Below are 25,723 nucleotides of genomic sequence, written 5' to 3'. Positions count from 1 at the left end.
GGCTAGCTGTTTCTAGGTTTTGTGATAGCCTAAAGCGATTGAGTGGTATAAATTTCTTCCCTTGTAACACTGAAGTCAATAAAGCAAGTCTCCAAAATTAAAAAAAGCTTTTAATTTAAATGTTCAAGTTCCAAGTATGCAAAAATAAATAAATAAATAAAAATACAGAATCTAACCATAATGCAAGGCGACTATACCATGCATGTGAGTCTAGTAACAATCTAAAAAGCCCAGTCTGAGCTAGGAAAACCCCTGTATACTAGGACAATACTAAACAATCCCCCTTCCTGGCCTGAAGTTTCATGGATGCTGCATCCATCTGATCTATAACTTTTATTACCATGTAAAATCTTTAAACTGTTAAAATGTGGATTTGTAGCTCTCTATCAAAACAAAAACAAAAAGTCAGTATATTCCAAATAAGTTGTTTCTTATTTGTTTTGCACACATCTAGATCTCTGAGATCCTTCAGAAAGAAAAAAAAGGAAGAAAAAAAAATCACCATCTTCTACAATTTGTTCAAAAGTTTGTCTGTTCTTTAGTTTTTGTGTCACAAAAACAGCACATTAAACAGCACTCGTGCAGGTTTCTTAAATTAATGCACTGCGAAAGTAACAAATCAAGCCTTGTGCTAAGTGTATGCTAATGATCGTTGTATTCCTCTCTTCACAAGTAGAAAATATTAAAACAAATATTACAACTCGCTGCAAATTAGATGTAGTAGTAGTAGTAGTCGTAGTAGTAGTAGTACAGCACAACAACTGACAAATAAAAATAAATAGTTGCTAAAGTTAATTTATATCATGCAAATGTAGAGTTCTGTATTATTTATAAAAATTGGTGCTATTAAGAATGACACCTGGGAGAAAAAACCAAGTCAGCTGGTTACGGTAGATGGGTGGCTTATGTAATGTTTGAACATCTTCCTGATGCAAAAAATCAAAACAAAACATAAAGTTAAACCAGATTTTACTAACTATAAAATGTCATGGAATAATGATTAAAGGGATGTTTTTGATCTTTATGATCTTATCTTACCAAAGAAAGTACTTAGTGGAGATTAAAATTTGTCACAGTGCTTAGAAGATTACATGAATCCTGGGTAAAATGTTAATTGTGAGCGATGTTGTGACATGTTACAACAGCAGAAGGTCTTTAGACTCTTGTAAATGTGTAGATCCTGGCTGTGCATCTACAAAATTACAGACAGTTTCACAACACCTTTAAAACTTTTATTTATTTATTTTTAGGCAAAAAGTCATGTAGTTATCTGATAGTACAGTGGTGTCCTCTACAATTCCAAAAGGTTCCTTCAGTAGTATTTAGACTGTATTCCTGAAATACATTTGACTAGGGTCACTTGGAAACCCCAGAGCTTTGTGTAGGTTTGCATGTAGCATAGAACATTTGGATCTCCTATTCAAATATCATAGGCAAATCTTCAGAGCCATTTCAAGCAATGACTGATGGGTGCACCGTTATTTGTCTGTCTGGGGTTAAAACTTAATGCGAATCCTATACAATCAGAATAAATAAATAACCTCAACCTCACAAGCAATGAATATCACAGCACAAAGGTTTAACTGCACCCGGATAAAAATGTACAGAAGTTTTTCATAGTGGAAAACGTGATAAGAACATATCGTGCTCACTCGCAGCTGTTCTGTTTTTTTTTTTTTTTTTTTAACTAACAAAAATTAGATGAAAATACTTAAGTATGAGCTCCAGATTGTCCCCTATTTGACCAAAAGTCAAATTGGCTTAAGAATCATGTAAGTAGAGCCTCAAACAGTTAAGTTGAAAGTTCTACAAAAGGAGCATTCAGAGGTGTTTCAGATTTGTGTGACTTCTGGGACACAACTTCCAGTCTAGTCTTCAATGGTCTCAGCCAAGTGCACAGTCAACAGTGAACTGCCCCTTAGCCTCATTCCCTCCCAGGAAAGGCCTTGTTTTGTTTCTTCCTGGTTGTCACAGAAACACTCATGTATTCTGAATAGTCTGAATACCACCGAGGAGCACAAGTGCAATAAGGTTTTTCAGCAAAGGAAGAGCATTCACACCTAACATCTAAAACCTTTGCACGACCAAAAATTTTAACATTATGCTCAAGTGGTAACATTCTGCATATGGCCACTGATCATGAAGCTAAAAACACCTGCAGACTGATTTACTTGATAGGAAAAAACTCTAATAAACTATTAATATACTCCAACATAGATAACCAAAATGTTAAAGACTGCAGCCATCAAACACTATTATTATGTAGTACATTGTTGAATTACGCAGACTACTTTTAGTTGTATTTACAATTTAAATTTTATTTATTAACGTGAATTTAACCAGGAAATTAAAATCTATTTTATCTATGTCTTTTGCAAAAGTGTGGCACCTTTTTTTTTTTTTTTTTAAATGATGAGAAAAGGCAAAACTCCAGGAGAAAATTCAAAAAGTACTGAGATCATCATTCAGCTGCCTCTCCAGTGTGTTCCTCATTACTTGGACAGAAACCAACTCCACCACCTTCAACTGCTAGTGGTGAAAGTAGTCCCTGTTCTGCTCTGCAGCCTCTGTGAGTTTGGTGTAAAAGCACATGAACAAGTTTGCCACCTGTTGCAGATGTTTGTTAGAGTGGCAGTCAATTTTGTGGTAGATCTCCAGGATAAAACAAAAACTACTGTCACCAATTCCAGTCCAAGAAGGTGAAGCTTGTTATGGCGAAAAAATCTAAATTATTCTGGTCAATACTGAGATTGGAAGGAAAAAAAAAAAAAAAAAACCCAACACAATACTGAAAAAACAAAAACAAAACAGCTAAGTCTGACACAGTCTGGTGGGGACTGAATTTGGACTTTTATGATAATTACAAAATATGACAATAATTATTTCATTGCAATTATCCTGTTTCAATAATCGTCAGAAGCTAAAACTATAACTGAAAATTAAACTTGATTAATTGCACAGCCTTAGTTGCCCAACAGACTCTCTGGAGAGGAGCTGAATGATATCAAGAACTTCCACAACAGAGAACAGGTCAGGCTGAAATATGACACAGGAAGGGCTGGAGCTAGCTGGTAAATAAGAGCAAGGGGATTGACTGATGAAAAATAAATATAAAGATGAGCTAAAAAAATATATTTTTGCTGGGATAATACCCTGCCTCTCACCCTATGACAGCTGGGATAGGCTCCAGCCCCCCACCGCAACCCTGAAAAGGATAAGTGGAAGAGGATGGATGGCTGGATGGATGGATGGATGGATGGATGGATGGATGGATGGATCCCATCCAAGTAAAATCTATGCTACATACATAAGATCAAGCAATGTCAATCGCAAACTTAATATGGTTCTAAGTGACTAACTGCACAACATTACATTGGTTGCAATGAGCAATGTATTTAATTCATAATTACATATATCAATTATTTATTCGATAAAAATACATGATGAATCTAGTTCACATCAGTATACAGTAGAAGGCCCACTCTCCATCACATAGTCCAAAGAGGTAAGTTGTAAACCAACATCTCCAACCACCATTTTTAGCGTTTTCAATGAACTGACACCCACAGTGTTTTCTGTGGGTGACCTGACACACATTCCTTTAAGGTTGATCAAGAGGATTAAAAGGTGGGAGTAACAGGAAAAAAATAATATCTAAATAATAATTCAAAACTGAGATCGTGTGCTAGGTATGTCAATAGTCACTGTTTGTTGCAGTATTTTAGACTAAAAGAACAATTAACAACATCATAACTGCATTTTGTAAGAGCAAATGAAAACAGGGAGGTGGAAGAGGCAGCGTAGTAGCAAGTGTTGTGGTCATGCTGTCCAGCAGTACAGAGAGTCTTTCAAACATCTCCCTCTTTGTTTACTGTGCTTCAACCAACACCCCCAGTGATGTAACATAGCTAGCTCCTAATAGCCAGTCAGTGTTGTGTCCTTTACCCCCTCCATCCTTCTTCTCTCTCCCACCCTGGGCCAACTGGATTGTTGACTGGTTCACAGAAGTGAAAATTCCAAGAGTATTTTTCCAGTCAATGAGAAAAACAAAGCAAGTTTTTTTTTTTTTTTTTGGCCAAGTGTCTGCATTACTCCCCCCTCCCTCACTGTTTCTCCCTAGGACATGCCAGTCATTTGTAGCATGCCAGGCTATGATCCTCTTCTAAAACCAACCCCAAAGCACAAATCATAGCATAGAAATGGGGGGGGGGGGGGGGGGGACAAAAAAAAAACCTCTAGGGTTGTTTACAAACTCCTCCTAGTTTTTGACTAGGCCTAGAACTGACGAGTAACTCACAACAGAATACTATAATGACATCATCTACAATGCACTGTATGCGTAACTGTAGAAGAAGAAATACCCGATAATAAGAAAAAGTGAGCATTATAAAATTTCTGCAAGTTGGTTGACTTCAGTGCACTGCCACTACAAGAAGCCATCAAAGTATTTTAACAAAAACATGGACATTTGGTGATCACATATTGTAAAATATTGTATTGCTTCCTCTTATAATATCTGTATTTTGTCACAACCCTTTGACTCAAAGCCTTGTTTCACTTCTCATTCAAAGCCAAATTTCACTTCTGGCAAGTCTAACTGGCAAAGCAGTCCAATTTTAGCACCTGCGTGTTTAAATGCTAATTGCTGGAGAGGAGAATAAGCAATATCATATTGTAGTATTAGTAGCTTTGACCCATATCGTGTCATATTTCCAGATCTCATTTAAATCCAAATGAGAGTTATTTTGAATGAATATTCAACACTTGATGGCTAAGCAATCCCAGATTTAATAATTAATGGACAATCCCATTGGTCTTACTTAAAGTTTAGGTGGTTCCTCTCCTCTCACTAGAGTCCTGGGAGCCCTTTTCCATATTGGAAAGCATTAGCTGTCCGTTTCAATCTTGGGCTTGGTCACTTGTTATGAAGATACTCAATAATATTCATATTCTGTCTCGTCCTACTGTTGGAAATACTTCAACTCGACTATCTTGAATTGCAGCTGGCTACCCAAAACTGTGGACTTGGGAGTCCATTGGTAGGCCAGTGGAGAGGCAGGTGATTATATGGCATTATTGAATTGTCACAACTATTTGCAATCAAAATATTTGCTGGGGATAATCTTAGAAATTGCAGGACTGTACATGATTTTCTAATACAAATGAAACAAGGATCAAATAATTACTTCCCCCACTGTATGTGTGTGTAAGTTGCTCACTTACAAAGAAATGAACAGTAATTTTTAATGGTAGTTTCATTTTAATGGAGAGATACAAAATATCAACCAAATGTCCCAAAAAAAAAAAAAAAAAAACCACACATTACATAAAAGTTATAAACTGATTTGCATGAAATTGAGTGAAATATGTATTTCATCCCCAAGCAAGACATGGCTCAGTACTTGGTGGAGAAACCCTTGTTGGCAAACATAGTAAGACATTTCTTGTAGTGGGTCACCAGGTTTGCACACATCACAGGAGGGCAGATGATGCTTTTCTTTCATGCTTTATTGTGAGGTATTAAAAACGATTTATTTGGGAATGGCATTTTAAGTAAAAATACTATTTTTACTCTCAAATGACAGCTCATAGTTTTGGCAGACTTGTGACATGCTAGCTTTGCCTGGCAGAGGTTACACCAGACCTCATTTCCATTTATTATTTAAAATATTTCCACACAAGACTTCTTTATTGCTGTAGTCACTTTGCATGACTCTCCTGTGTACACAGTAGCATGTACTCTCACTGCACCACATACAATGCACTAGAGGGGCAACAATGAGACAACCTCCAAAACAGGAATGGTTTTTACAGTTAGAGGCTACTGACAATTTTTCCCTCCTCATCTGACTGACTGTTTGTTTTTTGACTAGTTTTGCATTTGGCTAGTGTCAGTGTCACTACTGGTAGCATGAAGCAATGCCTGGACCCTACAGAGGTTGCACAGGTAGTCCAACTCCACCAGGATGGCATATACATGCTATTGCCAGAAGGTTTGCTGTGTCTCCCAGAGCATGGAGGAGATTCCAGGAGACAGGCGGTTACTCTAGCAGAATCAGAGAGGGCCGTAGAAGGTCCTTAACCCATCAGAAGGACTGGTATCTGCTCCTTTGTGCAAGGAGGAACAGGATGAGCACTGACAGAGCACTACAAAATGACCTCTAGGAGGCCACTGGTGTGACCAGTGTCTCTGACCAAACAATCACAAACAGACTTCATGAGGGTGGTCTGAGGGCCCGACATCCTCTAGTGGGCCCTGTGCTCACTGCCCGGCACCGTGGAACCTGACTGGGATTTGCCACAGAATACCAGAATTGGCAGGTCCACCACTGGCACCCTGTGGTTTTCACAAATGAGAGCAGGTTCACCCTGAACACATATGACAGACATGAAAAGGTCTGGAGAAGTCATGCAGAACATTACGCTCCCTGTAACATTGTTCACCATGACCAGTTTGATGGTGGCTCGGTAATGGTCTGGGGAGAAATAGCCTTAGATTGATGCACAGACCTCTACATGCTAGGCAATGGTACCTGGAGTGCCATTAAATACAGGAATGAAATCCTTGCACCTATTGTATGACCCTACGCTGGTGCAGTGGGTCCTGGGTTCCACCTGGTGCACGACAATGCTCGGCTTCATGTGGTGAGGGTAAGCAGGCAATTCCTGGAGGATGAAGGAATTGATACCATCGACTGGTCCCCATGCTTGCCTGCCCTAAATCCAATAGAACACCTCTGGAATATTATGTTTCCGTCCATCCAACGCTGCTACAATAGGTTGCACCTCAGACTGTCCTGATGCCCTGGTCCAGGTCTGGCAGGAGATCTCCGAGGACACCAGCTGTCATCTCATTAGGAGCAAGTCCCCATGTTGTCCTCTTGAGAGAGATCTCGGATGCTTTATGCTAAACTGAACTATTTGCAATTCATAAATCAGGCAGAGTTTAAAATTTTTCAGAGTTGTTCTTTGTCATATCTCAAAATCCTGTGCTCCAAATTTTCTCTGTAGTCCCTGTTAGACCGCAAAAATTTAGACCAAGATAACTCTGGGATCTTTGATTTTTATTAACATCCTGATCCCAGGGTTGAACAGTATTGCAGCTACACTTCCAGTAGGGTGAAATGTCAAGCTTCTGCTAAAATGCTGCATCAGAAAATGTTTTGTTATGTGAGGCCTAAAAAAAGCACTCTACCAGAGTTCAATAGCTATGCTTAAGAAATGGAGCACCCAGCAGTATTACACAACTATTACAGCAGTGACTCCACCTTGTCACAGTTAAAATAAAGCCCTCCCAAACCCTTCTCATGCACCCTAGCAGGACAACCAGAAACAACAGCACAAACACACACATACTGTTGGAATGCAGAGCTGAGGGTGCGTCCTTTTTTGAAAGAGAGACAAAAGACTCACTGCTAGGGTTTATGTGGTGTGGCAGTGCCAGTTCTACTATTATGTCTCAACATGCTCAGTTTTAAACAAGTTATTACTGGTGTATCTTTCACCATTGTGACTTCCAAATAAAAGAGAATTTGAAAGATACAGAGGAAAAACAAATGTATTACCAGAAGCTGAAGAGACGTCAGCTTCTGGTCCAAAACAGTGATTAATTAAGAAACCACTGAAGGCATATTCCATCATGAATGGGAAATATTTGACAATTAAGGGCCAAACTGTCACTTTATTTTATGTTTTAATGAAAATATTACTGGGTGTTATAACTGAGAAAGCAACACATATGGATTTAACTTAGAGGCCCTTTTTGTTTGTGGATAAAGAACTGTCAACCAGTGCAGAACTGGGAATAGAGGAGTAATGGTGGAAAATAGTTAAAAAGAATGATAAAGAAGAAAGATGTTCACTCAAGAGGCAGATGTTTTACTACAAAGCCTTGTAATTCTGTGTCCCCTCACAGACTTACAACACTGATCTGTAAATTTTCAGAACAACAAAGTAAGTAACACAAGATATACAATTATGATTAAGGGTAACAATCAAAGTTAAATTAACCACGATGCATTACAAAGTCCCATTTTTAAAGGGGAAATATGTTAGGGATACAGACAGCAACCTATTAAATATTACTTTTATTCCTCAACTTTTTTTTTACCTTCAGGGAGAGACTTCTTACAAATGTCTGGCTGGATGTTTACCATTCCTACATATTTCAGAGGGGAAAACAGTTGCCAAGGTCAAACAATAGCTGCTACGTGTTTCATGAAAAATTTGTCTTGTGATCACTGCAACTGCACTGTCCTCGGTTTTATAAGTCACATAACTGTTTTAGGGTTAGGGAGTTCAAGCCTCTCACGGCACACACTGGGTGAGGAGTATGATAAACACTGAGCAGTTCACCAGTATAAAGACATTCACATCCATAGGACATTTATTTGGTTAGCCTGCTAATTTTAGAGCTGTGAGAGAATAAGAGTACCTGTAGCAAACTGAGAGAAAACATGCAAACTTCACAAAAGAAAAGTTCTAGAAATAAAAGTCTGTTATGTGAAAGAAGGCCATTTCTTTTCAAAGCCAATGAAAACAGACTTTGTGCATTCTGCTTTTCATAGACACGATGCAAACTTTTCCTCTGGCACCAAAAACACTTAACTCTGCAGTGCATTTGTGTCACATTCAAAAGACAAAGTTCAACAATCTCTTATCCACCTACACGGTTTGATCACCAACATAATTTCAAAGCGAGACAATTTCAACCCCAACACTGGATGCTGCTAATTAAAGGTATTTCTATAAATTCAGCAAACTTTCACCTACTAGACTAAAAAGTGGAGGACTTTTTGGTATAGTCCAACATTTTCTTACTATAAATGACAGGACCTCCTCCTGTGGTTATGGCAAACAGAAACCAAGTATAGGTCCAACCCCCCACATCCACTTAGCTCAAATTGTGCAAAATAAAACACTAATTATGCTAAAAGCAAAATAAATTCAAAACTAAAAGCTCCACTTTGATGTATCAAAAAAATAGTTACAAGTAAATCATGTTTAGCTAACTAGAATGCTGAGTCAAATACACAACTCAAGTCACTATTTTGTAACCATGTTGCACATATCTGGAAATAATATCAAAAATTTTATAGCAATGAAAAGTTCATACATCAAAACTGACAAATTTCACTCTGGGTGTAAGTGACCGAGAAAAACACAAGTACAGCTAAAGTAAAACTCTCATTAGCATATACAGTGCTAAAGAAGCCCTGAGCCTGTAATCAGTTTTAGCAGCCTACCTCTTGTTTGATGATATAAACAGTTAGGCAATGCCATTTAGCATCTCTTACTGAAAATTTGTAGGTAATTTAAAAATCAATATTTTATGTCCAAATCAATATGACTCTTTCCTATAGCTGTAGCCTATATGCTTTCTTTTGTGCTCTCAAGGTGAACAGTCAAACTGCATACGCACACAATAAAACTGCACAAGAGTTATATATCTGTTATTAATGCAAACAACAGAGGTCATGAATCAGCATTAGCATTAGTATCCTGTTTGACTTCTTTGTCTATGACTACATTTCAATGAGACTGGAGAGGCAGCCTCTTTTTTGATTCCTGATGTATTATAGGCTACATGGGAAGCTAATAATAGGAGGCAACCAGAAGACAGATCAATAGTAGGGAGTAGGGAAACATTAGCTTGCCCAGAGGAAAGGAAGAGGGTTGCAAAAGTAGGAAGATAAGGAAGATGGGAGATAAGTATGCCGAGTACTCCTGAGGAAATAGACATTTGTATATTAAAATCAGGGGTGCAGCCGCCACCTTTAAGAATTGGCCAATATTTGCTTTGATGACATTTACTGCTGTTTATCTGTTGCGTATCATAAATTTAACAATCACAAATTCATAAAATTTAACCCAAGACACAAGGATACAATACAGTATGATTGAATTTGTGCTCCATCAAAAGATGAGAAAGCGTGATGAGGAGAGAAAAGACTTTAAAACAAGGTTTCTTTGTTCCCCTGGTACAAAGAGGGGAGTAACTAAGAGCAAAAAATTTAATAAATAAATAAACCCAAGCAAAAACATCTATATCTATGTTGACTGTTACCCAAACTATTGACAATATGAATAAAAATCTGTGAATCCTGGTAAGTTGATAAATATCAAAAAAGTAAAGGAAAGTTAGACAACATCTTCAAAAGAACATAGAGAATACTTCATGTCCATCTCTGTTATGTATCAGTAGATGCTCATCAATAGAAACATTATCTTTGGGACATCCAGGAGCCAGCAGAATGATGAGTGCAGGAAGAAGGGCACTCCACTGAATGAAGACTTTAATTGCACCCACCTGCATACACATCAAACAAGCCCGACTAAGCCTACACTAAACATAAACAAATCAGTCATCTTGACAACTCCACTAATGGCCATTTTCTTATACAGGGGGGAGACATAAGAAATCCAAGCATGGAATGCACACAAACATGTACACTGCTGCACAGGCTCTGCTGGCTGCGTGTGGAAGATAAGTCTGGTGGCAGTAAGCGTGGTATGTAAACATTTGTGCAAGCTTGGAAAGGTACTCACAGCTGCTACTCCAAGACTTGAGGAGAGATTTGATGCTGATCTCAAAGAAGACAGAATCCTGCAGGCTCAGCATGGTAGTTCCCAAAAGTTAAACTTCACCAGAAGGCACAAATTTTAGAGGTTTCCTGTCACTTTTACTTCACAAAAGCCAAACATTCCACTCCTCTCAAAAATATACACCTTGCACTTATCAAACTTCCAGGGTCTTTCCACTAACTGGAGCTGAGTACTACCTTCCACAGGTGCTAGTTAATGGCAGCATCCTGAACAACAGTGTGAGCAGCTGCTGAGGAGACACCCGAGAAGCACTGCCACTTTTCCGCCTTTGCCACCCAATTAGCTGTAGAGTAAAAGTGGACTGGAAGAAGAGGAGAGAGAGCGGACAGCCTGGCTAGTTAGAGAAGTATTCCACCCCAGTGCCTGCTGCCCACTTGCCAGTCCACAGAGTCCCTCATCCCCATTTCAGCACAGAAAAATCCAGAAAGGCGAAGGACAAAACTGCATGAGAACTTTTGTTCCTGAAATGAGGGAAAACAGCAGCAGAACTGTACGCAATGGAAGTCTTAACAATGTGCGGTAATATTCCTTCTCCCCTTCTCTTCCTGTGTGTATGTGTGTGTGTGTATGTGTGCGCGTGTGAGTGTGTGTGCCAGTCCTAGCCCGCTAGTACTGTCAGCCACCCTCCTCCTCCTGCCCCAAATGCTCTCTCCCTCTCTGTGCGTTCATGGCCAGCCCCTCCTCTTCTGAGCAAGCTCTTGTTCTTTTACTGATGCCTGCTCTTTTCTCTCAGAGGGAGAGAGATGGAGAGAGCTTGTTTCAACAGCAAACAGAGGGAGGGCGGGAGCAGCGTGTGGGGGTGGGTGATGTCATCAAAATGCTGCGAGTGTTCCCTGGCCGTGGTTCAGTAATGCATACGCATGTCAGAGCTGCTACTGTGCTGCCTCTCCGCTGGCCTATCAAAGCAATACTTCCTGTAAACTCCACAGCAATACTGATGCGTCATCCCTGACTGCAGTAGGAGGGAAAGGAAAGAATGGGAGGATGGAAGAGAGAAAGGAAAAAAGGAAGGATAGACTGAACACACCTCAACTATATTCAGATATCTGCACCAAATCTAATAAAAATATTATGTTCCTAAATTAAAATAAAATTCATATTTCACTTTTCAAAACAAGACTATGACGTAATACAACGTATGTTAATGTAACTCACTACAACAATGTGACATGGATACCCGTTTCTAATGTCAGATTGTGGCATGATGGTGTTCAAAGCTCATCTATTTGCTAAGCTAACTGCTCACACCCATTAGAGTCACATGCATTACATCACTGCGCTGCCCGAAAGCTACCAGGCATAGTAACACACAGAATGATACACAAACACACAACACACCCCATTAGTAAGAAAACAGCCCATTGTTTTTGTGTGAATGTGAAAGAAAGACACACACACACACACACACACACACACACACACACACACACACACACACACACACACACACACACACACACACACACACACACGATTCATGCGATATTTTAATCTTGTGTTGATGGTAGTTATTCCTACCCTGGCAGAGACTTTAAAACTGATCCACATGACATCAAGCAATCTGTAGTCAAGCACAGGATTAAATTTGTTACCAAAATATTCTGAAGGGAACAGCACTGGGAAAACAGCGAAAGACAAATGCTCTTTGTCTTCTTTTAGTTTAGTCTTCATTTCTCTCTCGCCCTCAGTCTCTCCCTCCGTCACATGTCCTCCACTACACAAGTTATGCAAAGTGAGGCAGAGCTCATTGCAAACAAACAACACAAGCAGATGCTTTGTCAAGCCCTGGCTGCTGCTACCCCGACGTAGGCTTTTACCGTGAAACTCTGCCTTGTAATAAACAGATTCTTTACAGCGCCACTGCAAATTTGCAGTAATCACAATGTTTTATTTTAGGCCTTAAGTTTGAAATGTTTTCCTAGAGTTAAAAAAAAAAAAAAAAAAAAAAAAAAGATGTGTTACTATGGCCCTTATAAAATAAATAAACAAACATGAGTGTATTTTAGACTAACCTAAAATTTCCCAAGAACATATTTAAGCAGCAGCTTTACCGTGAGTAATGGCCACATCTGGAGATGTAAAGCCATATATAGCAGTCTGTGACGCAGTCTGATCCTGAGTGAGAAGGGGAACAACTTGCTGTTGCACAATTCAGACTTCTGCAGGATGTTTCGATATAACAGACTGCGTCCAAGTTAAGTAATGAAGTAAAAGCCCCCCAGTATAGCTAGAGGTCACCAAGTTACTGCTAGCCTTAAATTTATCTAACTAGGAAATGAAACTCTTGAGCGCCACTGCCACTTATTTGAGATATTTGAGATAGAAAATTATTTTGCTGCATTCCTTTTTCCAATGGCACTCTCATTGTGTCTTTTATTATAAAAATTTCCCAATTTGGGGTCCTCTAAAGCCCCAAGAGCATGTGGCGTAAGCCAAGACAGCAAAGAGAGACTAAAGCGATAAAGCTAAAGAACCACTAACAGCACACACACACACACAAAGTAAATGGTAATGGTAAATGGACTAGTTCTTATATAGCGCTTTTCTACTCTAGCTGTGCACTCAAAGCGTTTGCATTTACCCATTCATTCTCCAACGGTTGCATTGGAGAGCAACTTGGGGTTCGGTATCTTGCCAAAGGCTACTTTGACATTCAGAGTGGAGCAGCCAGGAATTGAACCACCAACATTAGTAGATGACCTGCTCTACCTCCTGAGCCACAGCCATGCAATACCAGTAAAATGTTTGGACACACGTACAGTACCAGTAAAACGTTTGGACATCAGAATTTAAAAAAAAATAATAATTAATTAAGTGGAATGGCAATGGCAATTTTTTTTATGTAGAGCATTTCATTACATTTAAACTCAATGTGCTTAACATAAAAACATGCCTTAAGGCAGTGAAAGAGGAAAAATAAAACAAAACTAAGCAAAGTGGGTGAATAAAAAGGTTTTGAGCTTATTTTTGAATATTTGCACAGTTGTAATTGATCTTAGGTCAGCAGGCAGCTTGTTCCAACAGCCAGGAAGGCAATAACTGAAAACACATTCAGTATACTTAGATCTAATTACTGGAATAGTTAAAAGATCTGCACATGATGACCTGACAGGTCTGACTGGGTTGTAAACAGTGAGCAATTCAGAGATGTACTGAGGGGGGCCAAACTATTGAGAGCTTTGTGAACTAACAGAAGGATTTTAAAAGTAATTTGATGTGATTATTAAAACTGAGATCACTGTCCAGAAGAAAATGGATGGATGGTTGATCGCTGTCCAGAATGACACCAAGTTTTCTGACTTGTTCACTGTGTTTCAGAGACAGGGATGATAAATATTAACACATTTTTGGACCAACAAGTATTTCTGTCTTGTCTCTGTTCAGCTCTAAATAAATTCTTATACATCCAGTAGTTAATGTCATCAATGCAGCTCATTAGTTTGTGAACAGAGGTTAGACCATCAGAGGAAAATGCTAAGTACAACTGTGTATCATCTGCATAAGAATGATAGGATATATTATGACTCTTTATGACAGTACCAAGTGGGAGCATGTAAAGTTTAGAGAATAATGGACCAAGGACAGACCCTTGAGGAACTTATTTGTGCCTATCTAAAACTGCTAATTGAAACATAACTTCTGCCGTTTAGGTATAAGAGCCCATCAAGAACCTGACCTGTAAAACCATCCGAGTCAAAGTCTTTGAATTAGATCAACAGTGTCAAAAGCAGCTGTGAGATCAAGTAGAATCAAAACTAAAACTATGTATCACTATTGATCTTTAGGTCACTGATGACATTTGCAAGAGTTGTTTTTGTGCAGTGATTGAATAACTTAATTTTGAGAACCAAAGAAATGTAGGTTAAAACAAAGTAAAATAGGCAGACAACCAATGGACAGCAGTAGACAGTAGACACTGCTGTGCGACACTACCTGGTAGTGTCGCACAGTATTGGCGTGTACCCAGAAACAATTTGAAATACTTGGCGTTTCTACCTGATACAAGTGCACTGAGTCACAACACAGAGAGTGGATAGTTAAATAGTTTTAGGGACCGTTTGGCTAGTTTCAAATGCAACTTAATAAATGTCCCCCTTTTACATGTCTTGAATAACAAAGTACACTGTTACTTTACCTCTAGTTGATGTAGTGGGAGGAAGGCAATATCATATACTAGCAAAGCCACCTGATTTTTAAAATTATGGTAAATTCTCTTTATTTTAGTACCAAAAAACAGAGCAATTCAAGACAAATTTGATGCTTTTTGAAAGATCAGTCAAGGGGTTAAAAAGTTATGGACAAAAAAAAATAAAAAAATTCATACAATTCTCTGATTCTCTGTAATAGAAATTTGGGAAGAAACTCCAGTTTTCATAAAGTTTCCAGTCATAGCAGGCAAAAAAAAGTGCTTCAAAACATATTTGGTGTTTCTGCAAAATATGAACAAGCACCACATGTTCAGACAAGTCTATAAATGAACTGATGATGACGTAGTTTGACCAATTACAGCGGTGAAATCTAAAATCTAAACATGTGAGCTGTGACCTGAACGATCGACAAGATTTTCAAAACAGAGCATGGATAGACAACTTCTTGGTGTTGTGTGAAGGTTTAAAATCATAACAGACTATGATAAAATATAACTCACCATCAAAAAAAAAAAAAGAAAAAAAAAGAAAAAAAGATTACAGCTGCAAAGGGTGGGCTGAAGTCATATTAAACCCTATGGATTAAGAATGGATTGTCAATCAAGGTCATGTGTGTGTGTGTGTGTGTGAAGGCACACAAGCAAATACTTTTGGCAATATAGTGTATTTTTTAGAAGCAACATGTGGTCAAATTATGTTTAAAAACAACATGTGGGTTAATATTATCATAATCAGCAAACCAGTCAACATAAAACAAGCCGAGCCCTCTGTAGACATTGTTTTCTGTAAACCAGTTTTATTGTTTAAACAATGCAGGACTGAGAAGATCATCTTTCTGGGAACACTAGAGCTAAAAGCTACTGTCCAACAGAGCTGACGTAAGACGAGAACTTCAAATAAACACCATTATAACTCACTTCCTGGAATGAAGACCTCACTGATCAAATAATCTCAACTAAATGCACAATCAAGGCAGGTTACAGCAGCTCCATTCACAAAGTAGGAGCAGTGACCAACAGCTAGCCATCCTGGCTGCAGACACTATAGCGGGGCTGCTCCTCCCAGGAGCCCACGGGGTGGAGGATGCATTTCCTGTGCTGGCCTCTCTGAAGGGCAGTGGTGGGAACAATAATCGATAGGCGCTGTAATTCAATCCCTGACCTCCCCAGTGATGCCTGGGCTGCAGAGGACACACCATTTAGCTCCATCACAGCAGTCTGAGTATGCAGCACAACTCTGCACCCTGCATAGCTACTTACTTCCACATGCTCCCCTGAGTCAGAATTCAGCTATTTCAAACTTCCCTGTAACAAACGCCACACATTCAGGTTTTACACAAAATAGAACAGGCTGGATTTTTCCTTTAGTAGTATACTCAAGTCTAGCTGGATGACAGTGGATCTAACCTTTATAAATAAGTCACTGTATAAATCACAGATAGTCAAATGCTATGAAAGAAGTTTTTGCTTCTGCTCAAGCTGAAAAAGAGCAAACTCATTCTTTTGATTTGCATAGCAATTAAGACAGTCTAATCTGAACAAAGAGTCATTCTTAGGTCAGAAACATAAAGCCTCTGTGGAATGATGAGCAGAACATGAGGAAAATCTGAATGAAAACACCTCTCAACACAGGTACTAAAAGGTCAACTTATTACTTATGCCACCGAATGTCTTCAAGTTATTCACTATGGGATAGCTGGTTGGAAACCGAGCACGAACAATGATTCATGGCATTCTTAGCTATGACACCATGTTCCCACTAAATGCAGTCTGCACTGAGCACCATTATGGAGTTTGTTTCACTATACTTGGCCAATGACTACTTAAGAAACTCCATGAATAAATCCATCCATCCTGTCTGGATACACACCCTGTAGACTATTTAGACATCTTTTATTACGGAAGCACAATCCATCAGTGCCCCATTTAGTCACATGCTCCAAACACTCCCTGATCACAAACGGGAAACCTGCTGCACCCATTAACCAAATACTGTCCTAATCAAACCCATCCCAAAACGGAACTGTATATCAAACAGCTAAATAATGTCTAAGAGTAAAAAGGAAGACAAATGACAAAATGAAAAGACTAGCACCGCCTTAAAAGCCACAGGCTGTGCGGTTCTTCAACAAGGGAGTGTCACTCAGCACCGAGTTAAACTCTCAGCTAAAATCTCCTCTCACTTCATCTAATGTAGCAATCACACCACTTTTTTTAATGCGTAACTCACCATTGTGCCCCCTGCCATCACCAGCATGGCTCAAAAAGGAGACTTTTTTAATATGATGGAGGTTTCCTAATTGGGAAGAAAGAAGGAAAAGTTTGAAAACAATTTGCCCACACAAGAAAAGCTGTCTTACAAAATGAATATCAGCCTATAGCCTGCAGCCTGAGCTAAGCACAAACACGCATGCACAAGAGTTACATGCTAAGAAAACTTTACATTATCTTCACACCTCCAGAATACTCCAAACTAAAATGAAGCATAACACTTTGTTATTTGTTACTGTGGGTTAGTTTAACTGGCTGACTAATGCTATTCATGAAGACTAACAGGTCAGATGAGTGCAGCAGAAGGGAGAGCTGAGTCATGTTTAGCCATGAGCAAATAGGAAGCAAGCACGCTCTGACAGGTAGTTTGGGGGGCAGAAGTTTGCCAATGTAAAGCGGCACAATAATGTGCACATAAAGCTTTAGCTACTTTATCCACAGGCACAATATTTGGCCTACTACAGAGGCTTGACATTGTCAGGACACCTCAGGCTTTAAGAACAACTTGAAGAATTCTACTAAAAACAGCTGCAGGAGATGTGGGATCTTGGGTAAGAGCTTGGCCAAAATCTAAATCAAGTTAAGCCCCTTTACTCTTACAGACCATTTCTCAGAGATTTCTGACCATACCTTGTATAGAACGTAGTTGCCTAGTGAAACAACTCAGCACTGTTGAACACACACATAACCTGCACTGCAGCTTTCCTTTCATGGTTTCTGAAAATGCTTAGGCTCGCAAAATCCTCAGCCAGAGACAACAAGTACGTTCTTATCATCCAGAATGTCAGACAGCTAGATCAAATGGTGACAGGTTTTGATAGTGGACTTTCTATGGAAATGCATGTCATGCCTGAATAATATGGAAAAAGAAACAAACAAACACATTTTCAACAATCCAAGATGGCATATAGTCAGTCATCTTTACAAAATGAAATAAAAAAATGTACGGCTAAACCACTTGGGTCAGACAGATATCCAAAATCATTTGACACAGCTCTGACATTAATACCATATAAAGGCTTAAAAAAAATTTTTTTTTTTTTTATTCTGTTTACACTAAACATCACGTGGACAGAGTAACCTTTAGCATTTTTCTTTTCACCTGACTCATAAATCCAAACACTGATATAATTTCAACTTTGTTTTGTCCATAAAACTCAAATTCCAATTATTCTGTTGCAGTATTTTAAGCTTTTGAAAATCAGCTTAATGGCAGCAGTGAACGTGAATAATGCATTAAGAATGCAGGCCATGAAAACATGTAAACCAAACCAATGCTCTAAGCAGGGCACGGACACTTGCAGTGTATACAGCTCCTAAATGTAGACTTGTGTGGGCACATCACAGCAAGCACTTCCTTTGTAAGCTACAGGTCGTTTGGTAGTCACGTGTACTGTATTCATGAATCGTTTAAATAGCAGTCTGCTGTGGTAATGAATATATATTCAGAAGAAAACACTACAGCCTAGCCTAAAGTTGGCTTCAGTTACAACACAAGCTAAGAGGGCTCCACTGACACCACCTCAGTTCCGTCTAGTTGCTCCTGATGAATACTGATGTGAGATCACATTTTGACAATGGGGTTGGCCAACTACGCCATGATATCAGTGTAAACTACTCCAGTTCTAGTTTCTTAAATTGGAGTAGAAACTACAACACTTAAATTTGATGACCTGATGTAAACACAGGTCACACCTTTTTCCTTCGTTATTCTCAGAGTTTTCCTTGCTCACAGTGGGACTTTGGTGGGTGAATAGCCACATCAGCAAGACTGTCCTGCATACAGTAAATTCAAACTATAGACTTTCCTGGTATTTATATTAATCTTATAAAGAAAAACACTGATTATATACACGAGTATATTAAATCCTAATTTTGCCAAATTGTTAAAAACTATTTCATGACAATGCCAGGGATTTTCTTTTGACAGATGAAAATTCCTCTACGCCGGAAAAGCCCTCCGCTCTGTTAACTAGAAGTGAGGTTACTGCTATGAACAGTAATCATAAAATATTAAGATTCTTGCGTAGATAAAGTTTTTGTTGTATGGGTGCTGTTGCTGTTTACACCTTACACATTTAATTGGCCACTGAATAAAGAAATGGGCTTTTATTGCAATGTCACTTGTATGCACACCTAAACGAAATCACTGCTCTTGTTTATTATATTTCAGGAAATCTTTTGTGTTGCGTTTATTGCATATGTTCAGTGTACATAAGTACAATGCATTTGTCAGTACTAGAACAGGACACATATGCCTCTATGCCAAACTGACAATCATCATGGGTATATAGGGCTGAGACCACCACCATCTTATCATCCTCCACAGTGATCAGAAAACAAAGGTAACCAGTCTTGGTGTGTATATAGTTTTTGTTTTGTTTTTAAATTGTATATGGTGCATGTAAGCATGCGTGCATAAAGCAGCTGAGCCAGTTTTTTGGTGACATGTTAATAAAGTTTAGCCAAAATTGTAAACTATAGGAAACACATGTACAGCAACCTAAAAATTTGTGTGCGTATAACTACTGAATTATGTGCAATCAGGTCAGTTGTACCTTTAAGGCGGGTATGGTTACTGCGGGCATGTCTGGAGGAGCCCATCCCAGCATCTAACTTTGTAACCGGATCTACCAGATCTTCTTCAATGGTCTGTCCCATGCTTAGCAGGCCCAGTCTTTTCACCCGAAGGAGCCGTGGACCTGGCTCCCTAGGTTCGGTTCCTCCATGTTCAGTGGACCCCTCCCCCGAGATCACAGCCGGAACCAGGCTCTTCAGAAAATCCATGTGTGATGAGACTTTAGGTCTTTCACTCTGGTGCATATTCCAGTAACCTGTGGCGTGCCATTCCCTGACACAAATTACCTGTCTGCTCCATGTGCCCCATTTACAGAGCAGTAAGTAGAAGGGTAGAGTCTCTGTAGCAAGCCAGTCACATGTGTGCTCTCTGTCAGGGCCTTAAGCTGTGGGCCCTTACAGACTCAGACCAGACCAGACACTCCCTGCCAGGCTCTCTAAAGCTGTTTAGAGAGCTCCACCTGTAGCTAGCTAACCTGACAGAGTGAGAAACTTCCTACGCAGCACATTACCTGTCTGTTGACAGTGTAAAGAGAAAGCAAAAAGACATGGATCTTTTTATGCACCGTGATGTAATTGCGAGTAGGCAGGGCTATGTTTGAGTGCCAGGCACTATCTGGGGTGGGACTAGAACATGTTCCACAGGAGATAACATAAGCCTGGGCCTCCAGCCAATCACAACAGCGACGACACCAGCCACACCCTGTTGGCCTGTGTTGCTCACAGGAGAAAAACCACAAGAGGAGGAAGAAGATTGACAGGCGCTAAAACAAGTAGGAAAGTGCCATAGAGCTGCCTGCACTTTCCCGCCTGCATTTACTGATAGCTCTTATCAGAGTCAAAATAGTGTCACTTGTTAGCATTCATAAACAACCACAAATCCTCATTTGCTTTCTTGCTAACTTGCTTAAACAACAAGAGCACCCCTCCCCTTGCTTTCACTTCTGTTCAACTGTGCTGGTGTCTGTGAAACAGGGTGATGACAGACTGCTGTGCTCTGCTTGGCTGCACAGTGTGTACCTGCAGTGAACTCAAACCCTTCCAAATATCGCTTGCTGCAGAGTAAGGCCATCTATGCTGTGCTGACTCTCAAAAGCTCCGTGCCTAAAGAAATCATCAATTTGCCGTTCTCTGCAACTGAGTGCGAAAATTTATAAATCTTCCAAGCACAAACACAGCCAGTGCTCCACAGCAATAGAGAGCTGGAAGCCTTCACAAAAATCAGTGATGACCACAGCATAAATGTTGATGAAAAAAAAAAAACATTTAAGATGAACATTATATGCTGTTTCATCAATCACTAAGCACCACGAGAAAGGGATTTTTCAAATGAAGACTCCATTAAGCATTTTAAAATTAATAATGAATTAAGCAACTCTAATATAAAGAGGTTTGCTGTGCTAAAGAACTCAATGGGATTTAAAACCTTGCTTTACAGCTTTAAAAGCCATTCATCCATTTTCTTAACCGCTTATCCAGTTCAGGGTCACTGGGGGCTAAAGCATATTCCAGCTGTCATAGGACGAGAGGTACACCTTCAGGGTCGCTGGTCCATCATAGGGCTAACAGAGAGACAGAAAACCATCCACAATCACATTCACATCTAACATGCAGGTTTTTAAACTCTGAGAGGAAACTGGAGGATGTTAAGTGAAACCATGAAGGCACGGGGAGAACATCTATACTGTAAATAGTCCGGCCTGTTAAGGTTCAACACACAGGCACATCATGTACATTGTATATAGTGTTATTATTAGTAGTATTAAGGTTAATATTGTTTGTTGATTTTATATATATTTATATTCTTTTCTTAGTGTGAATTATTATATTTTTACTTATATTTATAATAACTGCGGCTGCTGTTACACCCAAATTTCCCCTCTGTGGGACAATAAAGGCTGTTTCTTCTTCTTCCCTTTGTGTTCTGAGCATGACGCCCACACATGGATGAGTTTTGGGCTCTCAGCTACCTCCTCATGTAAAACTTTAATCCATTATTTCCCAGGAAGTCAAACTAGGTATGCTGACTAGGTACAATACAGAAGAGAGCTATGTAAACAAGATTGCTGCTCAAGCAACTATGAATGCACTGACTGGGAAATTCTGAGTTGACAGCCAACGACTATCCCATTGTTATTTACTCAGTCTTTAGTGCAGGGAGGGAGAGAAACTAAAAAGAATTTTAAAAACTGTTTTTCACCCTTTCAGTTCTTTGAAATACCTTTCTGAATTTGGTCTTTACAAAAAAAAAATATATTGGCCACTGTCATGGGTAAATGCCATGTTGTTGCAGATATGCCTCTATCCTTCAACAAGGCTGATACACTAATACATTCAGTGCATCTCTACAAGAAAGGTGAGCATTGAACCAGTTCAAAAACAATACTTTACACCTGGGATAGTAAATAAAATATAACTGCAAAATAACTGCATATACTAGGATGCAAGAAAAACAAACTTACTGAGGTACAAGTTTGTCTTGGAGCTAAAGGAAGGATGCAATACTTACTTTAAGAAAATCGCATAAAAAGATGTCATCCCGATTTAAGTATGTGTAAGTATATGGTGTTATGAAAGAGGCAACACTATGCAAAAAGTAACCGTGTCCCTCAAAGATTATTTTTTTGTTAGGCTAGCGATCATAAGGAAGACATGTACTCTGTAAGACCAGTAAGTGTGGTTAGGAAGTGCTTACACCCTCTACTGCAGTGTGTGAAAATGTCAGCAGCAAGATGATGTAATTGTTTCAGTGTATAAACTATGTCAGTGAGATGGGAAGTAAAAGAAGTAAAAGATACCATCCTCTTCCTGTTCTCTCCCCCTTGTGCTTTCTGAAAATACTACTGAAAAAGCAGTTCTTTAATTCAGCTATGCTTTTTTAAAAACACAGCTATTCAGCTCTAAACTCAGCCTTCACATTTATTATTCACACTGCTTTTCCTTAAACATTAACACTTTACTTCTGCCTATGGGTTCATGCCATGCTTGCATGTAAGTATGTATAAATGCATATAAGAATATATGCTTGAATAAGTGCTTTATTATTACGCTATATGCAGTACATAAGTGTTATCCAAATAAAGTAGTTGGCCCTATGCAGCATGAATGTAAAAAATATGGCTTGCAGGAACTACGAGACCCACTAAAGGATCTAATATGGCCCACAAAGATTTCAGATTTCAGGAAAATACACAATTATTCCTCAATTTTCAAGCTATAGCTGTACATATTTACACTAAAAGAAAGACTTAGAGACATTTACATCTTGTTATGCAATAGTTTTGAGTTCGGCCCACTTGAGATCACACTCTGCTAAATTTGGCACTTGATCTATACTTAGTATGACACCCCCAGGCTTAGAAATTTACAGTATGGCTACTAGTCTTATACATTTCATCTTCATTACTAAGAAATTCTGATCATTTTGGCACTGACAAAATACTTCAATATCCACAGGACAATTAGAGGTGCAAACTGTTACATTGTTGCTGACTAATTTAACATGCCACAATTGCTGAATTCTAACCAGAAAAAAAAAAAGTTGCACTACCAAAATCACGCAGTCTCTTTACTGGAGCTTTAAACATTTTCACACAAGTCATAAAATTGCATTAAATTTACTGTTAAAGATATCTAAATATAAACCTTTGCAATACAGAAAAAGTAGCTGACACATTTTATCCCCACTTTTTAAAAAAAGCACCAAGAAATTAAGTGTTAGTTAAGTTCAAACTGTTTTGGTCCCATTGGATATAAAGTGCAGCAGGCCTTTTAAGTTGTCACGTCCACTGGAGACCATAGATGTCTGCTAAGGCACAGGAACTAATTTGTAGTTCTAGTGGATTTAGTCCTTTGAGTATTCAAGAAATTATGTAACAGTGCTGAAACTGGATGTGTCATACAGTGTTATTATAGATGCAAAAAAAAAAAAAAAATGCAAAAAAAAAAAAAAAAATCACCAAGACAAAATTGTTTTAAGTTGCAACGAAGGACATTTGTTTCAAGACTAAAGCCAGTCAAAAATGCACAGAGGCTGAAGCAGCAGAGCTGAGTAAAAATCACTAAATTTGTCAGAGAAAAGGAGAAAGGGATGACCGATGAGGCAAAGATAGCCATCACTAGGCCTGGGCACCACAATGGTCAGTGGAGGCAGCTGTGGTTAGCTGAGGCCAGGTCTATAGTGGTGTTGAGTTAGAACAATACCCCTGCACAGGAGGCCCAGATCCCAATCAGCCCAGGAATGTGGAAGAGGAAACTCTGAGAACAATGTACAGCGTTCCTAGGCCATTCTGGGTCCCACCCATTTTTGCCTTGTTCTGCAGGAGAAAACAGGAAAACTACCAGGCCAGGGTCCAGAAGTCAGGGTTTGTTCTGCAGTCAGCTGAGGGGGCTGAGCAGTACACCGTCAGCATTAAACCTGCTAGAGTCACTGTGCTTGCTCTGGGCACGCATGAGACTGCTACTCACATCCAGAGGTGGAGCAAACAGCTTGAACCCCACGTCAGGTAAGGTGAACTTCAAAACAATGCTGCACTGCCCCCTAATGGTGCACACAGCCACCACACTGTCAAACTACAATCCTGCCTTCTTATGCAAGGTTCTTAAGTGTAGCCTGAAATTATGCAGCCATAAAATAGTGATTTTGAAGATGTGTCTCTGTAATTGCCCAGGAGCAACTTCACATGAATAATGTCTTAATTTTGCTTAATCAAGGCTTTTCCTCCCCAGTTAGTGTCTATAAACTCTGGCCATTTCAATGATAACTCAGATTTACCCAATTTGGAAAACCAAAACAGTTGATAGGTTTGAAAGTAAATGCATGCATCAGCTTCAGTGTTGAACATTCAGACACTCATACAGAGAGGGATCAAGACGGTTCAGCCTAGTGCTGGATGGCTGTTGTAAGGCAACCCACAGAGAGCCCGGTTGTCACTGCTGAAGAATGTGAGAATGTGACCTAACCAGACCCTGTGTCAAAATTATTCTCTCTCTTTCTCTTTTTGGGTGAGTGGGTGGGGAGTCAAGACAACTGTGAGATGACACACATCTCCAGGAGGCCAAAACAATATGCACTAACACATATTTAAAAGCAGTAATGTGAAACATGCCCGCATAACTCAACTTCACAACATTCAAAGCTCGCTGCTGATTGATTTTTACCATTTTAACTTTTTTTTTTTTTTTTTTAAACTCCGCTGGTTTTTATGCAGCAGTTTCCCAATGCAATTTTCTCAATAAAGTAACCTTAACAATTATTGTCCTATGATGTTTGCTTTCTAAACATCACAGGAAAATAATAAAAAAGGCCTAAAACACGTCAGATGTGAACCATAAAATCAACTTTAATCAACATCTGTTTGGTTCACTGTTCATTGTTCATTCAGCTGGTTTTCTAGTTTGGTCATTTATTTTGTCATTTTTCTTTCAAACTGAAACATGTATGAAAGGAAGCTGCTGCTTTGCTGTGACAGGAATATGAGTCAACGCAGTCTCACAGCTTTTGGATTATAAAATGACACATCTATATGACAATTACTTAAAAAGTGTTAGTCTAACAGTTTCAAAGTTTCAACTTAGGACTACAGTATGGACATTTGAGAAATACAGATGAAATTAACCAAAACCAGCAAGAAAGCAAATGCCAGCCAGAAAATGCTAATTACTCTACTGTGCTACTTTCAGAACTTTGCAAAATAAAGAGATTAATCCAACACCCTGCTCATTCCCACGGTATTTAGCTTGCATTTGCTGTAAAACGTAAACCACAGTGGAACACAACTCACTTAACCCATGCAAAGTACCTTAAGGCCATAGAGCAGGGGCTGAAACAGGACAGCGCCAGGAGGGCCCACAAATTCACTGCACAGGAATCTGAAATGGAGAGCACAGAAATCATCTCTTTAACAAACAAGCAGAAAATGTATTTGAAAACCATCAGTAAAATTAAAGTGTAGAAAATATACTCTTTAAATCTTAAAGTGGATCTATTATGCTAACTTCCAGGTTCACATTTGGACTCCGTTAATTGCTTTGCGGTTAAAAACAGTCCTTATTTATCTTATATCAGGCCTCTGTGCAGCCCCATGTCTGAAACAACTCTTTAAGCCAGCCTTCTTCTGATTG

General features: G+C 39.1%; 1 protein-coding gene across 3 annotated transcripts in view; it reads right to left on the bottom strand.

The window, feature by feature from the left end:
• fryl (furry homolog, like) overlaps nucleotides 1-20,120 on the bottom strand; it is a 64,818-nt gene extending 44,698 nt beyond the window's left edge. Inside the window, exons 1-2 of one of the 3 annotated variants that reach the window (XM_030727818.1) lie at nucleotides 19,582-20,120; nucleotides 16,983-17,048 (exon numbers count right to left, since the gene is read on the bottom strand). In XM_030727818.1, the coding sequence (XP_030583678.1) occupies nucleotides 16,983-17,048; nucleotides 19,582-19,846 (331 nt within the window). In that variant the 5' untranslated portion in view covers nucleotides 19,847-20,120. Of the gene's footprint in view, nucleotides 1-10,548; nucleotides 10,960-16,982; nucleotides 17,049-19,581 lie in introns of those variants that run through there. The other 2 variants (XM_030727819.1, XM_030727820.1) reach the window with 2 other exon arrangements.
• Nucleotides 20,121-25,723: the final 5,603 nt, after the last annotated feature.

Source organism: Archocentrus centrarchus, chromosome 4 (assembly GCF_007364275.1).
Source record: "Archocentrus centrarchus isolate MPI-CPG fArcCen1 chromosome 4, fArcCen1, whole genome shotgun sequence".
In the NCBI taxonomy this organism is placed as follows: domain Eukaryota; kingdom Metazoa; phylum Chordata; class Actinopteri; order Cichliformes; family Cichlidae; genus Archocentrus; species Archocentrus centrarchus.
This window is presented reverse-complemented; position numbering and strand designations above follow the sequence as displayed.